The 21,233-nt window shown below is 45.2% G+C and overlaps 1 protein-coding gene across 1 annotated transcript in view; it reads left to right on the plus strand.

Moving 5' to 3' along the window:
* Positions 1-19,533, plus strand: part of T265_00617 (hypothetical protein) — a gene marked incomplete at both ends in the record, with an annotated part of 35,061 nt that extends 15,528 nt beyond the window's left edge. Inside the window, 8 exons of the mRNA XM_009164445.1 lie at positions 5,504-5,612; positions 5,650-5,853; positions 5,891-6,420; positions 9,792-10,154; positions 13,653-13,737; positions 18,101-18,208; positions 18,307-18,600; positions 18,861-19,533. Coding sequence (XP_009162709.1) covers positions 5,504-5,612; positions 5,650-5,853; positions 5,891-6,420; positions 9,792-10,154; positions 13,653-13,737; positions 18,101-18,208; positions 18,307-18,600; positions 18,861-19,190 — 2,023 coding nt within the window. The remainder of the gene's footprint in view (positions 1-5,503; positions 5,613-5,649; positions 5,854-5,890; positions 6,421-9,791; positions 10,155-13,652; positions 13,738-18,100; positions 18,209-18,306; positions 18,601-18,860) is intronic.
* Positions 19,534-21,233: the final 1,700 nt, after the last annotated feature.

The following is a 21,233-nucleotide window of genomic DNA, read 5'->3' on the forward strand; positions in this document are numbered from 1 at the left end:
ACCCATGACAATCCGCAACGACTATGCATTTATCCCTCGTCCCGGTACTGGGAATTATGAACCACTAGGTAAGCAAACCAATAAAATTCAATTACATCCAGATGCTTAAATGCTGTTTCCGAAGGTTAATTACTTGCCCATTTTCCGTTTCAGGATCCTTGTCCCGCGAGTTGGATTTTAAGAAAATGAAAAATGGAGCGACTACCAATCAAGCCTGTATTAGTGATGCGAATGAATAAAATGCAATTCACCAATGGCTTTTTCGTAAATCCATGGCAGGCGCATTATCAGCGCGTGGAGTTATGAGTATGGAGCGTCGTCGTTGGCCATTGTATTATGTTGCCGTGCGTAGGTGAGGCCTCACAGTCTGCGTCGCGAATAGGTGTTACGCCAGGTAGTCGAGGTGAGCGACAGCTCATTGTTTCGGGTAATGGAGGGAGTGGTCGAGGGAGTAAGAGTTGGGTGGGTGCTATCAAAATGGGTGGTGATTGAAGTTTGACAGGTGATGACAACCGTTGATCGTTGGGTTAGTCTAATATGTGTTGCCGGGGCAGTATGGTTAGCTACAGGCATGTGCGCGGGCCTGGCAGTTACTTTAGGTAGCCAACGCAGGTTACGTCGACTACAGTTGTGGTGTTTACTGAAGGTAGCAAACGTAAACGGCATGAAGCAAGTATGAGTATGAAGATAAATAGCCAAGTTAGGTGACTTCGAGTACAGTTGTGAGTATAAGAGGCTGACCATCGGATTATGTTACTGAGCATAGGTGCAGTTTCATTATCAACGTTGCACATAAACACGGGCCTAGCAGTTCCAACAGGTAGTCCAGATGAGTGAAAACTAGTAGAGATACGAGTACAACGGGCCGTCGTTGCTCATTGGATTGGGCTGTCGCACATATGTGGGGGACCGTAATTAGCGTTGCACACAGACAAGGATCCATCAGCTACAATAGGTAGTCGAGGTGAGTGACAACGGCCACCGTCATCGTGGAGACCGCTTTATGGTGGTCACCACCTGTAGAATGTCATAGTTATAATAGGAAAGACGCCCACAGCTATCTCAAAACACTGCAAGTTTGTGCTATAATCTAACTTTATTGCACTTAACGAAATATGAGATCCATGAAGAAAATGTGTTGTGAGCAGGTTCGTCTAAAGTAAACAAACGCCTACGACTGATCCAATAGGGTGGCCTATTTCATCAAATACTCCTAAGATGTTATCTCATTCTTCAGGAACACAGAGGAACGCCAAAATATGCGAAAGTTCGATTTCGGGTTTTATGTCGCGTAAACCGACAAAAAATGCAAATCGGCGAAGGTAAATGACCTTGACATTTCGCTCACTTAAACAAAATGCTACGCGCAACATGTCACGGGAAGGTGCAAATTGATTAGGCTAATTCGGCATTAAAATAGAAACTTCGAAAACTCTATAGCTTCGGCGAATTCACTTTAGGTGTGCCAATAGCCTAGGGCGACATGGGCCGTGAAAACGAAGGCATGCTCTGATTGGTCAGAATTCCAGCCAATCCGAGCCAAGCACCTTGACTCGACGCTCCTCGCCCCCTCAAGGTGATCCTTGCGCGACCTTGTGGTTCACTGTGATTACCCCATAAATACGGATGTAATGATTCTCCTTTGGTCTCCACAACTGTATGTATAGTGCCACCGTGCCTTTTGATATGTCATAGTGGGTGGAGCAGGAAACCAAGGGACCGATGCAGAAATACACCATCGCCAAGCTACACTCCTTTGGTCTCCACAAAGGGCTGTATAGTGCCACCGTGCCTTTTGATATGTCATAGTGGGTGGAGCAGGAAACCAAGGGACCGATGCAGAAATACACCATCGTTCACCAAGCTACAACACAGGGATCATCCATTTTTCGCTTTTTTGCCTCATCGTGACGAAAGTGAACATCTTTGTTTGGGCACCATTGGTTGTGGGTTCGAGTTAGCTCAGTGGAGGTCCGCCGTTCAGACTATACCTAAGCATTTATAACAGTAATTATAATAGTACTTTTACTTCCCAATTTTTAGGGCCATACCAATTCAGGCATGATTTCTACTGCTGCTGTTCAGGCCTGGGCGACCTGAGGGTATCAGTTCTCTCCTGGCGTGGCAGCTAAACACTGGATGGGTTCTACCGGTGAATGCTTATTTTGTTTTCTTTCATCAATGCTTACAGGAAAACTTTTGGAGAGCTCACCATGCACTCACTCGCTCACAAGTATCCACATACAAACAATGTTTGCTATTCAGGAACGTTATTGTGCAAGCGTGTTGAGAAAAGCAACCGGTCGACGGAATCGAACGCACTTTTTTTAAGTCGAGGAATACCAAGATTGTAAGACTACCATATACAAGTTGCTGTGCCACCTGAAAATGTGGAGACGTGATCCATGCAACACCTTCCCCTTTGGAATCCCGCTTGCTTCTCTCAGATCCCAACTCACTCGTCCGGAGTCGCTTCTCCCTAAGTTTTCCTGGGCCGCATAAGATGCGGACAAGTCGCTTGGCAACTGGGGGACTGGTAGATCTGGACGTTGGACAAATTTGCGAGACTCGTCTCCTAGAGTCTCTTCCAAATACTCCCCCATCAGATGCGACTCATACTAGGACGAGATAGCCACCCCTTCTCATAGTGCTAAGAATCTCGCATGAAGCACTGACTCGAGAGCCACGAGCGTGATACTGGCATGGTAGGGGTTGTGTTGACCAAGTCTTCAAACTTCCTCAGGTGCTAGAACAACTCCATACGCATAAGCGACCCACAATTCTAGTTTTCCTGAATGTCCAAGGCGGATTCGACTCGATTGACCTGTTTGCTCTGCTCGACACGCTTGTGTTGCGAGAGTCGAATAGTTACAGGATGAGATCACAAGGAGGACAATAGAAGGGCGTAATGTGCGCTCTAACCGACTAACAGTGGTAGCACATGAGCTGAAAATATAGAGTGAGAATTACTAGTTAACGATGTATGCAAAGGTATGGTGTATATAGTCATGACAGCTTGCCTACCGAGGAATGCGCCGGCAGTTGGTGAACGTCATCATCATCATCATCATTGACAGCATGGCATCAGTGTTCAACACCGATGCTTCACCGTCCTACAGCCATAGTTTAATTAAAAGCTTTATTGTAAAGAAAAGAATAAAGGTGGACGGGGAAGGGGCTTAGTGCAAGCTTACCACGATCATTCCGAGGTGCATACACCTCTAGACATTCACTCTGGCAATCTGAATAGAAACTGACAACAAGATCGCCACTGACATCGTTTGCAGCATTGAGGGTCACGCGTTCCTGGAAGGCGAGTAGCACCGACAGCACCCAAGCGTTTCGTGATCTCCATCATACCCGTCTGCAAAGTCAAGGTTTGGCCACCTCTCTACTTACGTCACTCTGGACTGGGCGTGGAAGGCAGCACTCTTTTCGGCAAACGATGGTTCGGCATACACAACACATGTTTCGACCAGCGCAGCTTCTGGTGCTGGACACATTCTTCAATGAAAGTACCCGTTGCACAACAGAAAACGCGCTTCCTCACTGCCTCGTTACGGATTCGCCGACACCAACCCACACGAGCTATGGTTCTGAGGCAACGATTGTTGGACACCTGAAGACGTCTCAGTTCCACTGCTCGAACAGGCCAAGTGTCACAGCCATACAACAAAACAGCCCGCACTGTAGCTCTATACACACGTCCCTTTAGATTCAGGGATACACCACTCTGACGCCATAGGTGCCTCAAATTAGCAATCGCGACCTGGGCCTTGCAGATTCGTGCATTCACCTCATCTGTCACACTACAATCAGAACTAATACAACTTCCAATATATCTAAAATGCTCCACAACTTCCAGTACCTCTGCCTGGATTGTAAGTGGCGTGTTCAGTGACTGCAGTTGCAATACCCCTTCGGTGCCTAGCTGCCGTGTCACTCGAAAGAAGCACGAGAGTTGGGATACTAGTAGGTTGCCCAAGCCTAGTCAGGAGAAGTCGGGATGCGGAAGTCAGGTTAAAACCATGGACCTTCCGGTCAGTAAATTCGCGCTTTCACCACTGACCATCTTTCGGCATGCACCTCGCACCTTCAGATTACAAATCCGTGATCCACTGCCTACAGCGTCTGAACATACTTACAATTCATACAGAGTCACTGGAGGTTGTGGAGGATTTTTACATACCTCGTTGGTTGTGTTAGCTCTGACGGAAACGTGTTCGATGAAGTCAGTGCAGGAATCTCAAAGGCTCGAATCACGTTTGCTACTTCGCGTCACTTATGACATCAAAACGGTATATCACTGAGTTTTAGGAGTCGCGTGTACCAGGCTACATTGAGGGGTGTGTTGTTGTATGGCTGTGAAACGTTGCCTCTGCGGACAAATGATGTAAGGCCTCTCCAGGTTTTTGATCACAGGTGCGTCAGAAGTGTTGTGCGTGTCGTATGGTGTCAATGAATCCGTAACGAATTAATTACAAAACGGGTATTTAGTTGTGCAGCGGTCATTTCAATCGCGGAAAACATCCAGCACCATCGACTGCGATGGCTCGGCCGTGTTTTACGCATGCCGAAAATTCGTCTACCGAGACAAATTTTGTTCTCCGTGTTTGCTTTGGAATGACGCGAAGCGCGAGGTGAATAGCGTACGTCTTGGCAGGATTTGGTCCGCGTGACCCCGCGTGCACTTGGCTGAAGGTGTTGCAAGAAATAGCGACTGATCGATATCAGTGGCTTTGTGCTGTTCAGTTTCTTTCCAGATGGCCCAAGTGGTTAGAGCGCGAATCCACTGACCGGAAGGTCCGCGGTTCGAATCCGACCTCCGCCACTCGACTTCCCCTGTCTAGGCTTGGGCAACCTGGCAGCATCCCAGCCCTCGTGCTTCCTTCGGGTGGTATGGCAGCTAGGCACCGGAAGGGTGCTACAGCTGAACGCTTTCTCTTTTCTTTCCAGATTGTCCGATGGAGAGCTTAGAGTTGTAGGTACTTCGGAATGCTTGACATGCCCAGCACTAGGTCCCCTGCTTCACCAACTTTTCCCTTATCCTTCTGAGGCATTAAATATAATTAGACAGACCTTATGTCTGTACGGCAGTGAAGCATCGGTGTCAGCACTGTCTCAAGATGACGATGATAATGATGATGTACATGAGCAATAGTGGCAAACAAGTGTGGTACAAGTGTGGTAGTTATAAGAAAATGTCAATCCCTCGGTGGATTGTCATAACAAACCCCCTGTTTCTGACTACCTTATCTCTTCTTTTGACCTTTCACAATGGCTTTCTGTCATTTGTGTAGCAGGCGTCATTGATGTTTCTGCTGAACGCTGCTTATTTTCAGCGAAATTTTGTATCCTCAATCACTCAACGACTGAAGAGCACGCTCGTGATCTCGTGATATCATTTCTAGCTAGTTGCTGGTATCCTGAGCCTTAGAATATGGAGTTGTCACCATGTGGAGTTGTTGTCACCATTAGAATTCCCTCTTCTCATCCATTTCAGCGCAACGCCTACGTGTAGGGGTCGAGGCGTTTTGGTATGGGTGGTAGCACAGATGGAGTTCTATCGATCATTATCCGCGAAGAAGGATGTGTTGAGCATAATTCAATGTGTAAGTGCCTTATTCCATTTTATGACGTTTGTTGCAGTCTAGTGCCAGAAAAAATAAGAATGTGAAGGGATCAGGTGCAGTGGAGACTGCGATAAAAGCGTCAAATACCCCCGATCTTTTGGCTTCAGATTTTTCTTCCACACCTTACAAACGGGTCTTGCCCTCACCCACTTCAGTCCAAAAAATTGCTTCCCGCGATATCACATCTTGGTTGAAGGATGTGTTGAGCATAATTCAATGTGTAAGTGCCTTATTCCATTTTATGACGTTTGTTGCAGTCTAGTGCCAAAAAAACTAAGAATGTGCAGGGATCAGTTGCAGTGGAGACTGCGATAAAAGCGTCAAATACCCCCGATCTTTTGGCTTCAGATTTTTCTTCCACACCTTACAAACGGGTCTTGCCCTCACCCACTTCAGTCCAAAAAATTACTTCCCGCGATATCACATCTTGGTCCCCGAGCTCACTAACATCCGATTTGACCGTTGAATCTAGTTCACTGACTACTGACAATCAAACTCCAAAGCGTTCAGAGCGATCGCCACTCGCTCAATTGCAACTGGAACCCGCTAACAGTAATTGGGTAACGGCTGCGAAATCATCAGTGACTCCTGATGAATCTTCAGATGACGATGCGTTTGAAAAGTTTCTCGCAAAACTGCGCCGTCCCCCTAGTCCCAAATATTCCAGCGGCTCTTCGAGTTCGTTTTTCACCGACAATAGCAGTTCCGGGTCGCAGGTTTCTGATGAACAACTCTTCTATTGTCAATTTGACAACGCTGCGCGGTCAGCTGATGTGGAAGCAGAAAAGTAAGCTCGTCTTTTAAGTTGCTACATCTAGTGGTACACTCGGGCACCCTCAGCGGGCGTTTAATTTATGTTTATATCTTAGCCTTGTCACCACCCCCCTCTTAAAGACGAATTGACCTAGTGTAGTAGTTTTCGTGTTCACTCTTTTCAACAGTGAAGCCGCTGAAGTGTAAGTTCACCAAGTCTTTGTGTACATGAAGGTCGTTTGGAGATGTGAGGGCCATATGAAATTTTAAACATGGAATTAACGGTACCAAGGTATCTTTAACCGTGGACATCAAGCCCGAGGAGGTACACACGTTTCAACATTTTAGCCCGACATTGAGTCATATCCAGTTTGATTTCCAGTCCTGCATTTACGCACCAATTCATCAGCTCTCGTCTCCAATGCTTTCCCAAATCATCGGTGAACGAAACTGTGGCAGCCAGAACCACTTTGGCAAGTACGCGGTTCATACAGCTGATGATGATGATTTATTGATTACGTCTCAATACGAAAGGGTTTTAGCCACAGCTGCTGCATTCACTCTGAAGTAAGGCCTCAGAAAAACCACTACACATCGAACGGAAGGCTCCTGGTGATCAGAGAGTTTGATGACCCATTAGGTAATTCATTTACCATGACCTTGATTAGTATGCAAAAGATCATATTCCACCATATGTAGAACGGAAGATGACTGACAAAGAAAAGGTGATCATTACCGAGAAAAAGTGTGAACGTGGAAAAACGCGAAGTATGCCCCATTAAGATGATGGTGTGCGGTTGGGTTTTTATCGTGTGTGCCTATCTACAATTATGTCCTTACAGCAGGTTTCTCCCACTTAGGGTGAGTTTGTGCTGCTATCTATGGGTTCAGCCACCCAAACTATGTGTTAGTTTTTTCTGTTAGCGTGCATTGTATATGATTAGTCTAGCTAGTCCTTATCGGTTTCATCTGTGTTGATCTCTTGATTCGTGATAGAGTCACTGTTACCGATAAATTCTAGATATCCGCTCCAAAAGCCTTTGTCCAACAAATTCAGAGGAAATTGTGATGAAGTTTGAACAGCAAAGAAATTAACCACCGCGGTTGTATCTAACAGACAGCTACCACAAGTCTAGCAACAAATTCGAAGCGTCCGAACTTTAGTCCAGTTTATTTCCAATCCGCGACCGAAAGAGAAAATTCGTCGCAGCGAATGATGGATTCTGCGATGAACAAGGCATTCCTAACGAAGCCGACAGATGCAATCAGTGACCAGTAGCAATTCACTTATGCCAGTGCTCAAAACGACAACGTCCTCGGTCTGTATGGCGTGAGTGATCCAGACAGTTGGAAATCGGTGAATACTTTGGAACCCTAGAAGAATGTGGTAAAGGTGAGATAGCTCAATGGTCAGAGCGTGAAATTACTGATCCGAAGGTCCGTGGTTCAAACCCGACCTCTGCCTTTCGACTTCCCCTGTCTAGGCTTGGGTAGCCTGGCAGTATCCCAGGCCTCATGCTTACCTCTGGTGGCATGGCAGTTAGGTACGGAAAGGGTGCTACAGCTGAACCTGCTTGAGGTGTTGAATAGGACTTACTCAACGCCGGTTCTTTGGCAGGTGGTCTCTTGGAAGTACGTAACTGCAATGCACTAGACGACTACTGGTTTTAAATTAGACCTTTGAAGGGGCTAAATTTGGATGTCATCTCGTTCAACTTGGTATTCAAACTTTTGTAAGGAAATTTCGCCTCCAATGCAACTCTATAGTTGTGAAACCTGTTGAAAAGAAACGGAGACTGCCCGCCCTTGGGCATCGGTGCTCTCGAGGTGCCGTGGAAGTCCGGAGTGGGTGACTTATGATTTCCTAGGGCAAGTCAGGTGCTTGCTGTTTTGTGATTTTGGCGGGGTCAAACTGGCTGTGATTGCTTGGTCATTTTACTGATACTCAGGTGCTTGCTGTTTTGTGATTTTGGCGAGGCCAAACTGTGATTGCTCGGTCATTTTACTGATATGCAGGTGATCGGTCACCTCGTCGAACTTTGGTGATATCTGATCTAACCGGGATGAAGTACAGTTTGGACAACACATTCTGCCAGCGATGCATGACCGCGTGAGTGAAGTATCAGACACTCGCTGTATTAACGGATACACACGGTACATACATCATGATGATGTAAGAAATAAATGCAGTCAAGATTGCTTTCAGAGCTGAATGCTTCCACAACAATCGTTGCCTGTATGCTGACGAACTGTGGTTCCCTGGATCCGCGAAAAATTCGACGGGCCGTCTGTTAAGTCTGAACACCTTTCACCCGTATCTGCTGTTCAGTTTAGTCGAAGGGGCCTCATGAGAATTCAGCGAACTGTAATTCATTGGCACACGCTACCTAAATGACCCCTTTAGAAGAATTTCAAAGGTCTTGTTAGCCAGGTTACATCACACTGCGATCCACTCCGAATGGTTATGGTTACGATACTGAGTACCTCCTTCTGAGGTCTCTCCCTCAACCAACTGGTCAAGCTATAATTAATCTTCCCTTTCTTTTAAGCTGACAGTTTGCAGCGTCAAATTACTCGCTGGTAATTCAGTGAGTCGAAGTTTTACTAACCGTTTATGTAAGCAAATCTAGGGTGTTACTTCAAGAAGCTTTTACCTTCTAGTAATATTAGTTACGCAAAGGTCGTCTGATTACTTCGGTCTCATTTTACTTTAAGTTTCGGTGGCTTTTGGATAAATTTTTTCATTTTCTAGTTTTAGTTTGCCAAGTTTTTTTCATACTGAATGAGCCCTCCTGTCAACTTGTTCACCCTGCAAACCAGATTCCGAATTATCTTCCAGGACAAGAGTCTTCAGCTCTTTTTTACTCACCGTACTTTTTTGTAGGTAGACTCAGTTTGCTCACCTTCCTCCACCAAGCGGTCGTGGATCCAAAATGTGTTTGGTATTTGTGAACATAGTGGGTCCTAATTACTATGGTGATCCAGCAATCCTGCTCATAGCAAGGTCAAAAGTTCGCATTTTTCGCGATACATTCTAATTTATCCTACACCAGGAGGCATCTTATGTAGGGTTCAGAAGCTTAACTCTCAGCTTGAGTGCTATAGTCCCTACTGTCCATTTGGATGTTACTGTCCCTAAAGCTAGACTCACAACCAGGATACAGTATCGCAACTGTTGAAAACCGCTGTTCTGAAAGATTCCGTAATCACCCCACATTTACCGCATTGTCCACATATTCTGCTTAAAATACTGGTTTCGTATCTTCCTTTCTCTCAACAGTGCTCGATATATTATTTTCCGGAATAAAATATTTCCACGTCCTGATATCACTGGGCAAGTCTGTCGTGTTCTTATGACTAACGAACTCGCTTTGAACATGATATCACTTATCCAGATTTTTTCAGGTTTTATTTCAACTTATCTACCACTCCGACATTTCCATACCCACTGTACAGTCGGTTGCCACTTCACAAACAAATATCTCCATCTTTTGGGGACAAACCGACGGACGGCGTACACCAGAACTCGAGTGCTGCAACTGAGCTCTTTCGGAGGCCACCAGCTACCATAGGCAATCTTTCGAGACGGTTAGAACGGCCAAGAGAGAGTCGGTCGCAGCTACGGTCCCCAACTTCCAAAACCTGCGTCAGCCGATCCCTTTCAAGCACAAGTCTGCCTGTTTGGGCTGACTTTGTTTCATCCCTTTATCCGTTGGAGGAGGGCGATACTCGCAGGACAGGTCGCAGACGTCATCCAAGCGCTGAACGGTAAAGTTGCTTTGATTTCAGTCTAGTTTATTTAAGCCGTCATCTCATTCACTCATTCGGTTCCCCATAGAAATACTAAGCAGATATTATGGGAAATTTCTAGCCAAACGCTCTTATTGGATTGACGATTATGATAGTAACGTGGGGAACTGGATTACGAGGATGTAAGGATGCGAAGGTCAAGTCTGTGGGCCCTCAGGTTTCGAACACAGAAGGGCGGCCATCTTGTGGCACATTCCGTGGACAAACGCCCCAAATAGTTCCGTGCAGTGGGTGATAAGGAAGCCTTTTAATTGAGGGAATCCTGTGAATACCTTATTTGACAGAGGCAGTTTGACAGATTAAGTACTAAAAAGCGCACCAGTTTACCGTTTGGTGTGAATGACATTGAATAAATGCCCCCTCTCCAGTCAATGTTTATGTAATCATTTTGTTGTTTATGCAGTTTTGTTCACTGATGACATCACAGACGGTCATCAGACGTGCCGCTATTTCGGTACTTCGACTCTTCATAGACAGTTGTCCTCGATTATTTTGAGTCATTTTGCTACTCATGAGTAACCAAAGCTACAACGTGATAATTTAGGCGCATCCATTGTGTGACGCTCCGGTAGTTGGAACGTACCCGCATCGGAATTCAGATCCCAGCACAATGAAGGATATATTTTTCTGAAGAGCTTCAATAAGACCGAGAGTCGAGTTTTAATGTTCCAGTTTGCTTTGATTTTTTACTTTTTTCCCTTTAATTCGAGTTTATCAGCAGCTCCTACCTTCCGATCGCTAGAATCGTAAGAGGAAAGTCCAAAATAAGAGCTCCTTGGATATACTTTCAGCAAACGCCACAACTGAAAATAAATGATCGAAGTTTTTGGGCCGATATAGGGCGAGATGGCCCAAGTGGTTAGAGCGCGAATTTACTGACCGGAAGGTCCGTGTTTCGAACCCTACCTCTGCCACTCGACTTCCCCTGTCTAGGCCTGGGCGACCTGGCAGTATCCCAGGGTGGCATGCTTCCCCCGGGTGACATGGGAGCTAAGCACCGGGAGGGTTTTACAGCTGAATGATTGTGCCGACATGAAGCACCCGCTATAATCCGGGATCTTGAAGTCACCGATTGGCTTTTGTTCGAACCGTGGGCTAAACCTCACCCAAAGCTACAACGTGATAATTTAGGTGCATCCAATGTGTGACGCTCCGGTAGTTGGAACGTACCCGCATCGGAATTCAGATCCCAGCACAATGAAGGATATATTTTGCTGAAGAGCTTCAATAAGACCGAGAGTCGAACCCTCTTTAGTCTTGATTGAGCTGGGTAATCGCACCAGGATAGGAGAACTACTCAAATGACTCATTCGGTTGCGTCCTTTAACGAACGAATGGATTTTAGCTTTTCCGAAGGCCATCACAGATATATCAAAATGCTACGTCGGCTGGTTTCTCCCCTGGGTGTTTGGATTTTGGTGATCTGATTGAGATCAGGTCATTTTTTTCGACGTAACACCACAGTTGTTTGGAGAATGTCAGCAGTTGTTGACAGTTTGGATAAAGTTTATACCCACCACTTCTTGGCCCGTTACATAAGCAGTCGAATTCGGCTAGGCTCGATTCAGTCATCAGCTGGCGATGAATCGATTCACGTTTACCTTGTCACAGCGAATCTGTGTAGATTTGGAATAAAGGTCTATGTCGCTGAAATGCTGTTGTTACCGATGTTTCCAGTGAAACTCCTCACAAGGAACCGCCCAGAAGGAAGCCCAACCCGGTGCCGTTTCAACAAGCTTATCGTATCGTGATCCACTCTGGAAGACATAATAACACCACTAGTTGAGAGACTAAAACAGGGGGCCTTGATCCAACCAGCCTAGTAAGGGCATTTTAGTTACTGACAAATGATCAATGTGTTGATCTGATCCAGCAGAGAACCTGAAGTCATTCGTGCGAGATCCAGCTGAATCCTAGTAGGATGGACGTGATGTACTCCCGATGACCTCCATACCTGGTGTATTTTTTCGGTCCGACCACATCTTTCTTAAGAACTGAATTGTGTTCCTTTCTCTTGTTTAATTAACGAATTCCACTGGTTTATTTGTTCCCATTTTTACAGCATTTATCAACTTGAGTTCATTCTTTTGTGACATTGATAATCCCCGGTTCCTGTTGTTGCCGATGGCCCTTGTACTGAGCTTTTTACCGTCGCAGAGGGTGTGGCTCTCGCAGTTTTTCACTTGTGTGGAGAAGTTACTGACTTGCACAACAATCGAATTAGTTTAGAGGAAACATCAGTGGCAGGCTATGCTTTGTTGAGCGAACGGACGCCCCGTCCCAAAACTACTACTTGCTGCAGGCAAAACGACAGGGCACAGATGATTCAACTACGCCGCTTGAACTGCAACTATTAGTATTTCCCCATTGTCTAGTTTGTGTTTGTTTGTTCACCGTTTGCTTTTTCTTTAGCTTGTTTCATCTACCTGCGGAATGGGACTAAGCCAGCTCTGTGAATGTCCCATTATTAGACACCTGGAAATCTTGAGTTTAGTCACATCAGAGAGAGGTCGTTATTCATTGGGGAATTCACAACCGACTACGACCTACGAAGCAGCGGTAATTATATGGGGCATTGTTTAGGACAAGTGTTGCCATGACTCCTGAACCCAGAGTTGATTTTCGGCGTCTGTCTGTCGTTGACGGTCGTCGAAGGCTTGAAAACCCTGACAACTCCCACCCCGCTTAGCTAGCCGCGGGTAGCCTAATGCGAGCGGTGTGCTAGATGGAGGTCAAGATATGCCAAATGAACATGGGACAGACCTGTTACTTAGATATCTCTCAATCAACCCAAAGCACATATCCAGCTAATCTTTCAGGGTGCTGTGTACACCCTATGGAAGTTGACTGCATATCTACTCTCAAGATTCACTGTTTGAAGTCGGATATGGAATTTTCTATGTCCAAAACATCTGTTCTTTCACTATGGACGACAATTACAGGGGCTAAAAAGGGTTTTCCATAACTGTATCTATTTTACACTAGGCGATCATAGCGCATTTCTTCGCTTGTTCCATCACTCTAGGCTAGCCTTTTCTCATAACTAGTTAGTAGTACATAACGCATCAGTGATGTCTATTTCTCAACAAGTGGGTTGATAGCAACACTCAATTGCTTCTCATCTCGTAGGTTAGTTTGAAAACACACAGCTGCATCTCATACTTAGTAGAAATCGATTTCCTGGTAGATGTTTTCAACCCAACTTTCCACGTTTCTAACCTATAATGGTTGACCTATATGGTACCTAGAGCATGGTTATGATAATTCATATTCGACTAATTCGGGTGGGAGCAACTTCTTTGATATGCACTTATTCAAGGAATTTTTTTTAACTTTGTTTCTAGCTCGGAGGAATTCGGTTAATCATTTTAAACTCGTGACCCATTTCTTAATTGCTGGCACTGATGACTTAACTCGTTTCTATATTTTTGCCATTCCCCATCCATTCCCTTTCAGTTTCGTTAAACGGTTCAAGGCCAATCGTGTTGAATTGGCGAACAGGCTATTCCGTATTTTCAACGAAAAGGTGTTTGACAAACGGGTATGTTCACTGCGTACACGTTGCGTGTTTAACCATTGTTTGACTTTTTACGACTCCCCCCATAAGATAGAATATTCTTTAGGTGAAGTACCATTCGGTAAAATGCTGACGTCAATGCATTGGTTACCTGGACGTTGGTCCATAAACGAAGCTCGGGTCAGGCAAGTCCAACAACTAGTTTTACATATGTAGCAAACAGATGCCTCCAAGGGGTACTCGGTCACTGTTGCTCGAAACACCTTGACTAATACGGTATTGCCCATATTTTCTTCAGGTCTTCGAAGCACTCATCTTCCTCTGGGCATTTGAGCTTTTATTACACTGTTTACTGACGTTTTTCTTATTTTGTTCTATGCACGTATCTGGTACCGGTCGTACCTCATATATACACAGCCTTTCGATTGGTCTAATCCTCGTGAGATTAAAAAAACACGGTCTCTTAGGCACGAGAGGTGAAGCTATCATTCATACTAGTCTTGTGTCGTGTACGCTTGGTCCAAAAAATTACGACAACCCACAGCATATCCATCTTGCATTGTCCAGCCAACGAAATTAGGATACGAGGAATTCGCATTGCACAAACACAAATCATAGTTGATCGTAGTGTGGGAGATCTTGTAATTTTCAGATGAGATTTCCTTTCTGTCATTACGTGGCCACGTGATGTGGTTTCTGTGATTAAAGCGTGTGTGAGTGAGAGCTGATCACACTCCTGTTCAACCGTTCGAGGCCAGACGGTCAGGTTTTCAACCAGGGACCGGAAGGTTGCGGATTCGCAATTTCGTGAGATGCGCACTGCTGACGGTTCCCAATAGGGATGAAACAGCTGTACAGTCCTTTCGGCTTCTCCGCCCCGACTGGCCTCACTGGGGCCCATTGTGCATGTTTTTTAGACTGAGGCTTGTGAAGTGTGTTCTGTTTAATACATTAATTTGCATACCAATTTGGTTTTGACGGGAAAATCGTCTGAAACTCAGCTGAATCTCTCGTTCATGATGTTTTTAAGCAACTGAATATGCTGCACCAGGCAGTCTCATGTTTCAGTTGGCACGATATTTGAGAAATCGCTGTACATGGCATAGGCGTTATAGACTACTCATAAGACTGCTGAAAACTCTTCGACAGTAACTCTATTAGTAGTGTATTACGTCTAAGCAGTGTCCTGTTTTCCTTATATGCCTCATCATGAGGGAATACTGTACGACTGGATGCTTTTGGATAGCAATTTATCGACAACTAAGACTACAGGATACCTTCAAGGAAGAAAGAATGTTCCAGATTTAGCATAAACCACTACCCGTTTTCGATTCTTTGCAGTGCGACGGATAAGGCGCCTTTCAGGCAGTGTCTTTCGAAGCCGAACGGTCTTGTTGCTCAGATATTGGCTTATCGATGGCTCATTGGTTAGAGGGCACATTTTCTGGTCCGTAGTTCGAACCCGACCTCCCTCTCTCTCTCTCTCAACCCTGTATAGTCTTGGGCAACCTGATAGTATTCCAACCCTCGTGTTCCCTTCTGTTGACATAGCAGTTAGGCATCGAAAGGGTGCTACAGCTGAACGTTTCTTTATCGACGTCTCAGAAGAAAGTTGACAGTCATGACCTTTCGTGAAAATAGGTATTTGTCAAGACGTTTGATCAGAGATTCTGCAGTGCACGACTGATACGCTTTCTAACCTCGAATTACTAGCACAGATGCTGTGACCACATCTGAACCTATTGGTTACTTTAGCCCTCTAGACCATTTTAAATTCAACTGCAGTAATAACAGAGACAGCACGAAGGATATCTACAAACTATGGGAGAACCAACCGCTAGTTGTCCACTGCTTGGTCCTCATTCCCATGGTGTGGAATGGATTGGATACTTGCTTGAAAGTAGAAACACCAGTGTTGCTGATGCATAAAAAAACGACTGTACGTTCTTACCGGTCAAATTGTATTCCTTTACAATGATTGGATTTACTAAGGCCTCCATCGCGAAATTGGAGGCTCTACCAAGTTTCTAACTCATGCAGAAGTGAAGAAGGAGAACAAGAAGAAAGCTTCTATCCTTTGGGTCAGACTACAGTGCGCTCATCGTAAAGCCGAAAAGTAGTCATTTGCTCTCGATTGCTTATTCACAACACCACTTTGTGCATGTTCGTGTTGTCGGAGAGCTTTGTGCAATCTTTTCGTGCAGTCGAACGACGTGTAGGCCTTTCGCTGGTGAGGACTAGCTTATGGACTCGCACTTTCTGTATAAAATGCACCGGAATATAGATGCGCCACTTGTGCTGTGTAGAGAGTTTGTCAGAACCGGCTCTATGCATAAACTCGGTTTTGACCTAATCCATCTGCCCGTACCTTACCAATACCCAAGATGATTTCGACTCGATTCACTGCATTTGAGTGCTTGTATAGTCCGCACAACTCCACGCGCATATTGCCGATTTGGGCACCTAAGTGACAGTGGCGGAATCACATAAATCGTATTACTGTCCGAGTTTAAACCGGTAACACAGCAGTTTACCAAGCTCTTCTGAAACGGTAACAGAGCTGTACATAGCACCTTAGCCAGCTCGCATGCCGAGACACTGGTCAGAGTTCATGATGTGTGAGGGCCACTTATCACCCGTACTCCTGATACAAAATAGACTTGCAGCCTGATGACATTAGGTTTTCTGAAGGGATGCCCGATGTAAAACGTGAGCCAAGGTGTCCTAGAACAGCTTGTTCTGTTCCGTCAGAGGGATATTACGCCGTGACAGCAGCGCATATTCGTGACAAATTCGATTGGCCTGCTCTACGGAGGGTAAGTGTTGGCTTGCATATATCGCTGATCTGAGCCATCCTGGCATGATTCAATCTTATGAAGATTTCGTAGTAACGAAATGTCAGGGGAATGTATGTATTTCATGTTTTGATATAATCCACCTATAATCCACATATGCGTATCTTGCAAATAGATAGATCAATGAGCTTGAGATAACTCACTGGTTAAGCCATAACCAGAAGGCCTGTGGTTCGAATCCAATCCATCTTTGCTTCCCCTGTCCAGGCTTGGGCAACTTGGCAGGATCTTGGCCCTCAGGTGGCATGGCGACCAGGTACCGAAGGGGTATCACAGCTAAAAGATTATTATTTTTATAGATAGATAACCTGACAGAAATTGATTAAAAAACAACCGAAATATATCGGCAACCAGGGGGCTACAAATACGAACCGCACGAGGCCTCTGTAGGCTTGAGCAGAGGTACTTCCCCAACGACAGCGAATGATTCATTTCTCCTGGCTGTAAAATAGGTGTCGAGCCAGTGCTGGACCCCGACATTGGACTACTAAGGAGAGCTAGCACAATAATTTCGCCTGCACAACTGGGAAAAATTAAGTTTTTAACGTGATCAGATGCAACTCACCATTACACGACAGAATATAGCGAAATAGCTACTGCTGCAAAAAACTACTCATGATGCTATTAGTATCAAAAACGGGGACTGTGGACATCGTGATAGCACTGTGTGATTCTTACTGATTGTGTTGAGTGTGAAACCACGAATTCTCAAGATGAATTATCAGGTCGTTGGATAGCGCTAGCGTATGTACATTAGGTTGACTTTGGTGCTGATTTGGTTTCAATGCACGCTTCATATGAAACCTCACCGGCCTCGTTGCTGAGCCAACAACAGTTCTAAACCTGGGGTGTACGAACCTCTTTTTGGGCGTGGTGGGGGACGAGGCTGATAGTTTGTGAAGCGTGTATCGGGTTTGCTGTAGTTGGTTCCTTTTACAATTGTTTTTATCAAAAAATCTTTATACTACTAATAAAAATATCACAACTACACCATCTATCCAAATAGGATTTTAAACAAGATTGGACTAATTTACTCGTAGCTGCAGGATTTCTTCTCACTCTCGTACTTTTACTCGTCTGCACGAGTGTGTCATCGGAACTTCAAAGAATATCAAATAGAAGCTCAAGGGTTCCCCCTGTGTATGTGAACTGATTTCCCGAAGAGAATACTACATACTTTACTGTGTATGTGTGCGGGCGTGACGTTCGTCAGTGATAGTGTGTGCAACAAAAGAGTTCTTTTTGTCATACGTTTTAAACTGGGTTCGCGAGACAAAGTTCAAGTTTCATGCCAAGTAGACCCACCGTTTATCCCGTTGAAACGACGAAAATTGTAACTAATACTTCGAGCTGTGATTGCAAGTTACAGAACTTGGCACTTCGTTTGTTTCGTGCGGTGTGTGTCGTTCGTGGCAATCACTGAACGTTTTGTATTCTGTTACGTCACTCCAGGATACCGGCCATAGGATATGCTCAACGAAATGTCTTCACCGTCTGGTATATTTTTACTGTGTGCGATTTTATTCCTGCAGCTACCTGATGACCTGTCAATTGTTTGGAACACCCGATTGCTGCGCACTGCTGGTCAGTGCAAATATCTGCGACGTGAGGTCATCCCGCGGGTTGGTGAAAAAACTATTGTAAGTTGACCCGGACAGCTCTTTTTTACGGATACTCGCATTCACCTGCTTAGTTCCCTTCATCAAATCAGTTTATCTCACCTGTTACCTCTCTTTAGACCCGAATAGCTCAGATAGAGCTGTCCCCAAAAGTGTGCACATCCGCGGAACGTGTCCGTGACACACTACTTCATGAGGTCTGTCACGCCGCAGTCTGGATACTCGATGGCGTGAACGATGGTCACGGCTCACGTTGGCGTCGCTGGGCCAATCGCGCGATGCAAGTATGGCCTGATATCCCCGTAGTTTCTGTGTGTCATGCGTACACAATTGAGACTAAGTTCACCTATCGATGCACAGGCTGTGGTGCATGCATTAATCGTCACTCCAAATCAATCGATACGGAAAAACAAGTACGTTTTTGAGTTTATTCATCACCTTCAGGCTTGTTCGGTTTCGCATTTTCCCAGCCTCTGAACATCTGGGACGTCGTACTGTTGTGGACTTTCTTGTTAACTGTTTGATACAACGTAGCACTAACTTGAAGTTAACCCTGTCTCGTTTGATTTCTTTTGCATAACACAACTATGATAGATTTGTCGTATTTGTTGCTGAATTCGGTTGAATTTTTACTGCCTACTCATTCTAGTTTGTGTTTTTCTGTCTTTCTCAGATATGTGGGCGTTGTCGATCACGTTTCGAACTCCTCATCAATACACCTCGCGGTCGAATGATGCGTCCAAGTGTCGCGGGTACGATGGACAAGCGTCTTCTCGCCCACTGCACTGTCCGCCCTCAAGTGCAACAGACCCAATCGTCCGAGTTAAGTGAAAAGCGTCGACCGGCCTTCGCGGATTTCGTACGTGAGAACTACCGACATGTTCGGCAGAAGCCGGAGATCAAGACTCACGCGGATGCGATGACGGAATTGGGTAGTTTATTCAAGACGATGCGCATCTCTAAAGTCCAACAGAACTCGGACATAGCCTCTTTACCCACGTAAATTTATCCAGCGTATCTCGCATTTGATTCTTTCATTTCCCGACTGATGCGCACGCCTATTTTCGCTGTTGAAGGACCTTACGGTGCATTTTACACGTTTTTAGATGGGTTGGACGTTATTATTTTTGTATACTAGGTGTCGGTTATCGATGAGAGAATTTTTAACACCTTTGTTTCCCTTGTTGTCCTCCCTGTGTATCATTGGAGACTGATGCGCACGCCTATTTTCGCTATTGAAGGACCTTACAGTGCATTTTATACGTTTTCAAATGGTTTGGACGTTATTATTTTTGTATACCAGGTGTCGGTTATCAATGAGAGAATTTTTAACACTTTTGTTTCCCTTGTTGTCCTCTCTGTGTATCATTGATCGAAATGCATTTGTTGTCTTTCTTAAATGTGTGCTGATTTACTTTATCCACTTGTTACGCTGATCGTTTGGTGAACTGGGATTAGGCATATACATCAGCGTTAGTTGAACTCGTTTTAGATCATGGATATGAGCCCTTAGTTCTCCCACTTTGCAAATTGAAGATAACTCGGTCATCGCGCTCCTTTCAGGTTGCATAGCAGCTATGCCCCAAAAGCATTTCGCGGCTGAAAGTTTTTTCGGTGTGGCAGCTGTGTTTGTGGGTGCGTTGTATACGTGCAGTCTGGCAGTAATTTTGATAAGCTGGGTAGACCTACCGTGTGTAACCGTTCGCCAGGACAGGAGTGCCCTAAAGAGTCTGAACTTCCTAGGCAAGCCATACTGCACATCACAATGAAATGAGCTAGTTTGGGGAGCTTACTCTGACATTCGGGATTCTCAGTAGAATACGTCCGAGCTGTTCTTCCCATGTTATTTTCATAAGTCTACTCCTATAGTCATATCTCATTGACCGTGGAGAGGGATGTGAGTGCGGAGTTAGTTTCTTAGCAATATCCCCTTGGAATGTCCAGCACAGTAATCAATAATTCCGATATTGCACTGCATACGTCACTTACAAAACATTCCGAATAACGAAGTACTGGGAGCTGTTGGTCAGCAGCAAGAGTTATGAATAGCTTAGAGATGAGTTATACACCCAATAACTGGGCAGACTTGGTATTCAGTTGGTCAGATCTCAAACCATTTGTCCCAGAATCGCGGTCAGTTGAGCACCAGTTTCACCTGTGGTGGGTGTTTCATTTAAACTTGACAACCGAAAGCCTGGTTGAGAAGCGTACACGTTTTTTGCGGAAGCTAAAATTGATCTGTTTCGACCGTTAATGCCCTGTCATCGAACCGATTGCGATAGACGCGCTCAGTCCTTAGCTGCACTGTGGTAACATTCTATTGGGCATGACCTACAATATCTGGTGGAAGTATACGGGGCCTCGATTTTCAGGTGACTGAACCCTATTCGTCCGCTCATGTTCTGTTGGTGGGGTAACTGGTACCGGGAATTCATCATTTGATGAGTGGCGTGTCCGGTTGTGGTGCGCTCTGAACTGGAGCAGCGAGGATGCAGTCCTCGGGGGCTCAGAATTTCCATGAATGCGTTCGCTTGCAGGAATGAAGCACAAGGAGGCGCTGTTTATTGAAGTGAAGCGTTGCTGGAGAGACTGGCCGGCTCAGGCTGAAAGTGTGGTAGTTAGTTTCTTCGGTAGACAGTTGTTTGGCCCCGTGGGAACATCGGTATCTCGTGTTGTGGAGTCAAATAGTGCGTCACTTAGGTCACTGAACGAATCCACATCCATCAGGTAAATTAGACAAGATCGACCGGAATCGCAGCATTTTAGTGGTAACTAATGTCATCCAGTACGTAAGAATATTTTCCTCCGATTAGTTTGGGTAATTTTTCTAAAAACAAGGTCGATGACATTCGAGAATCTCTGAGCAAGTTGTCTAAGTGTTTCGGACTATCAAATTAGAAAAGAAGACGAAAACCCTCATTTCAGAAGAGCTTGGTAAACAGTCGGTAGTTTATATTTGGGTAACGTTTCGCTTTTGGCAAAAAAGCTTCATCAGGCCAAGTGAACAGGTCACAAAATTGGTCAGGTTATAAGACAGACGGGGAAC

Source organism: Opisthorchis viverrini (genome assembly GCF_000715545.1).
Source record: "Opisthorchis viverrini unplaced genomic scaffold opera_v5_6, whole genome shotgun sequence".
Taxonomy (NCBI): domain Eukaryota; kingdom Metazoa; phylum Platyhelminthes; class Trematoda; order Opisthorchiida; family Opisthorchiidae; genus Opisthorchis; species Opisthorchis viverrini.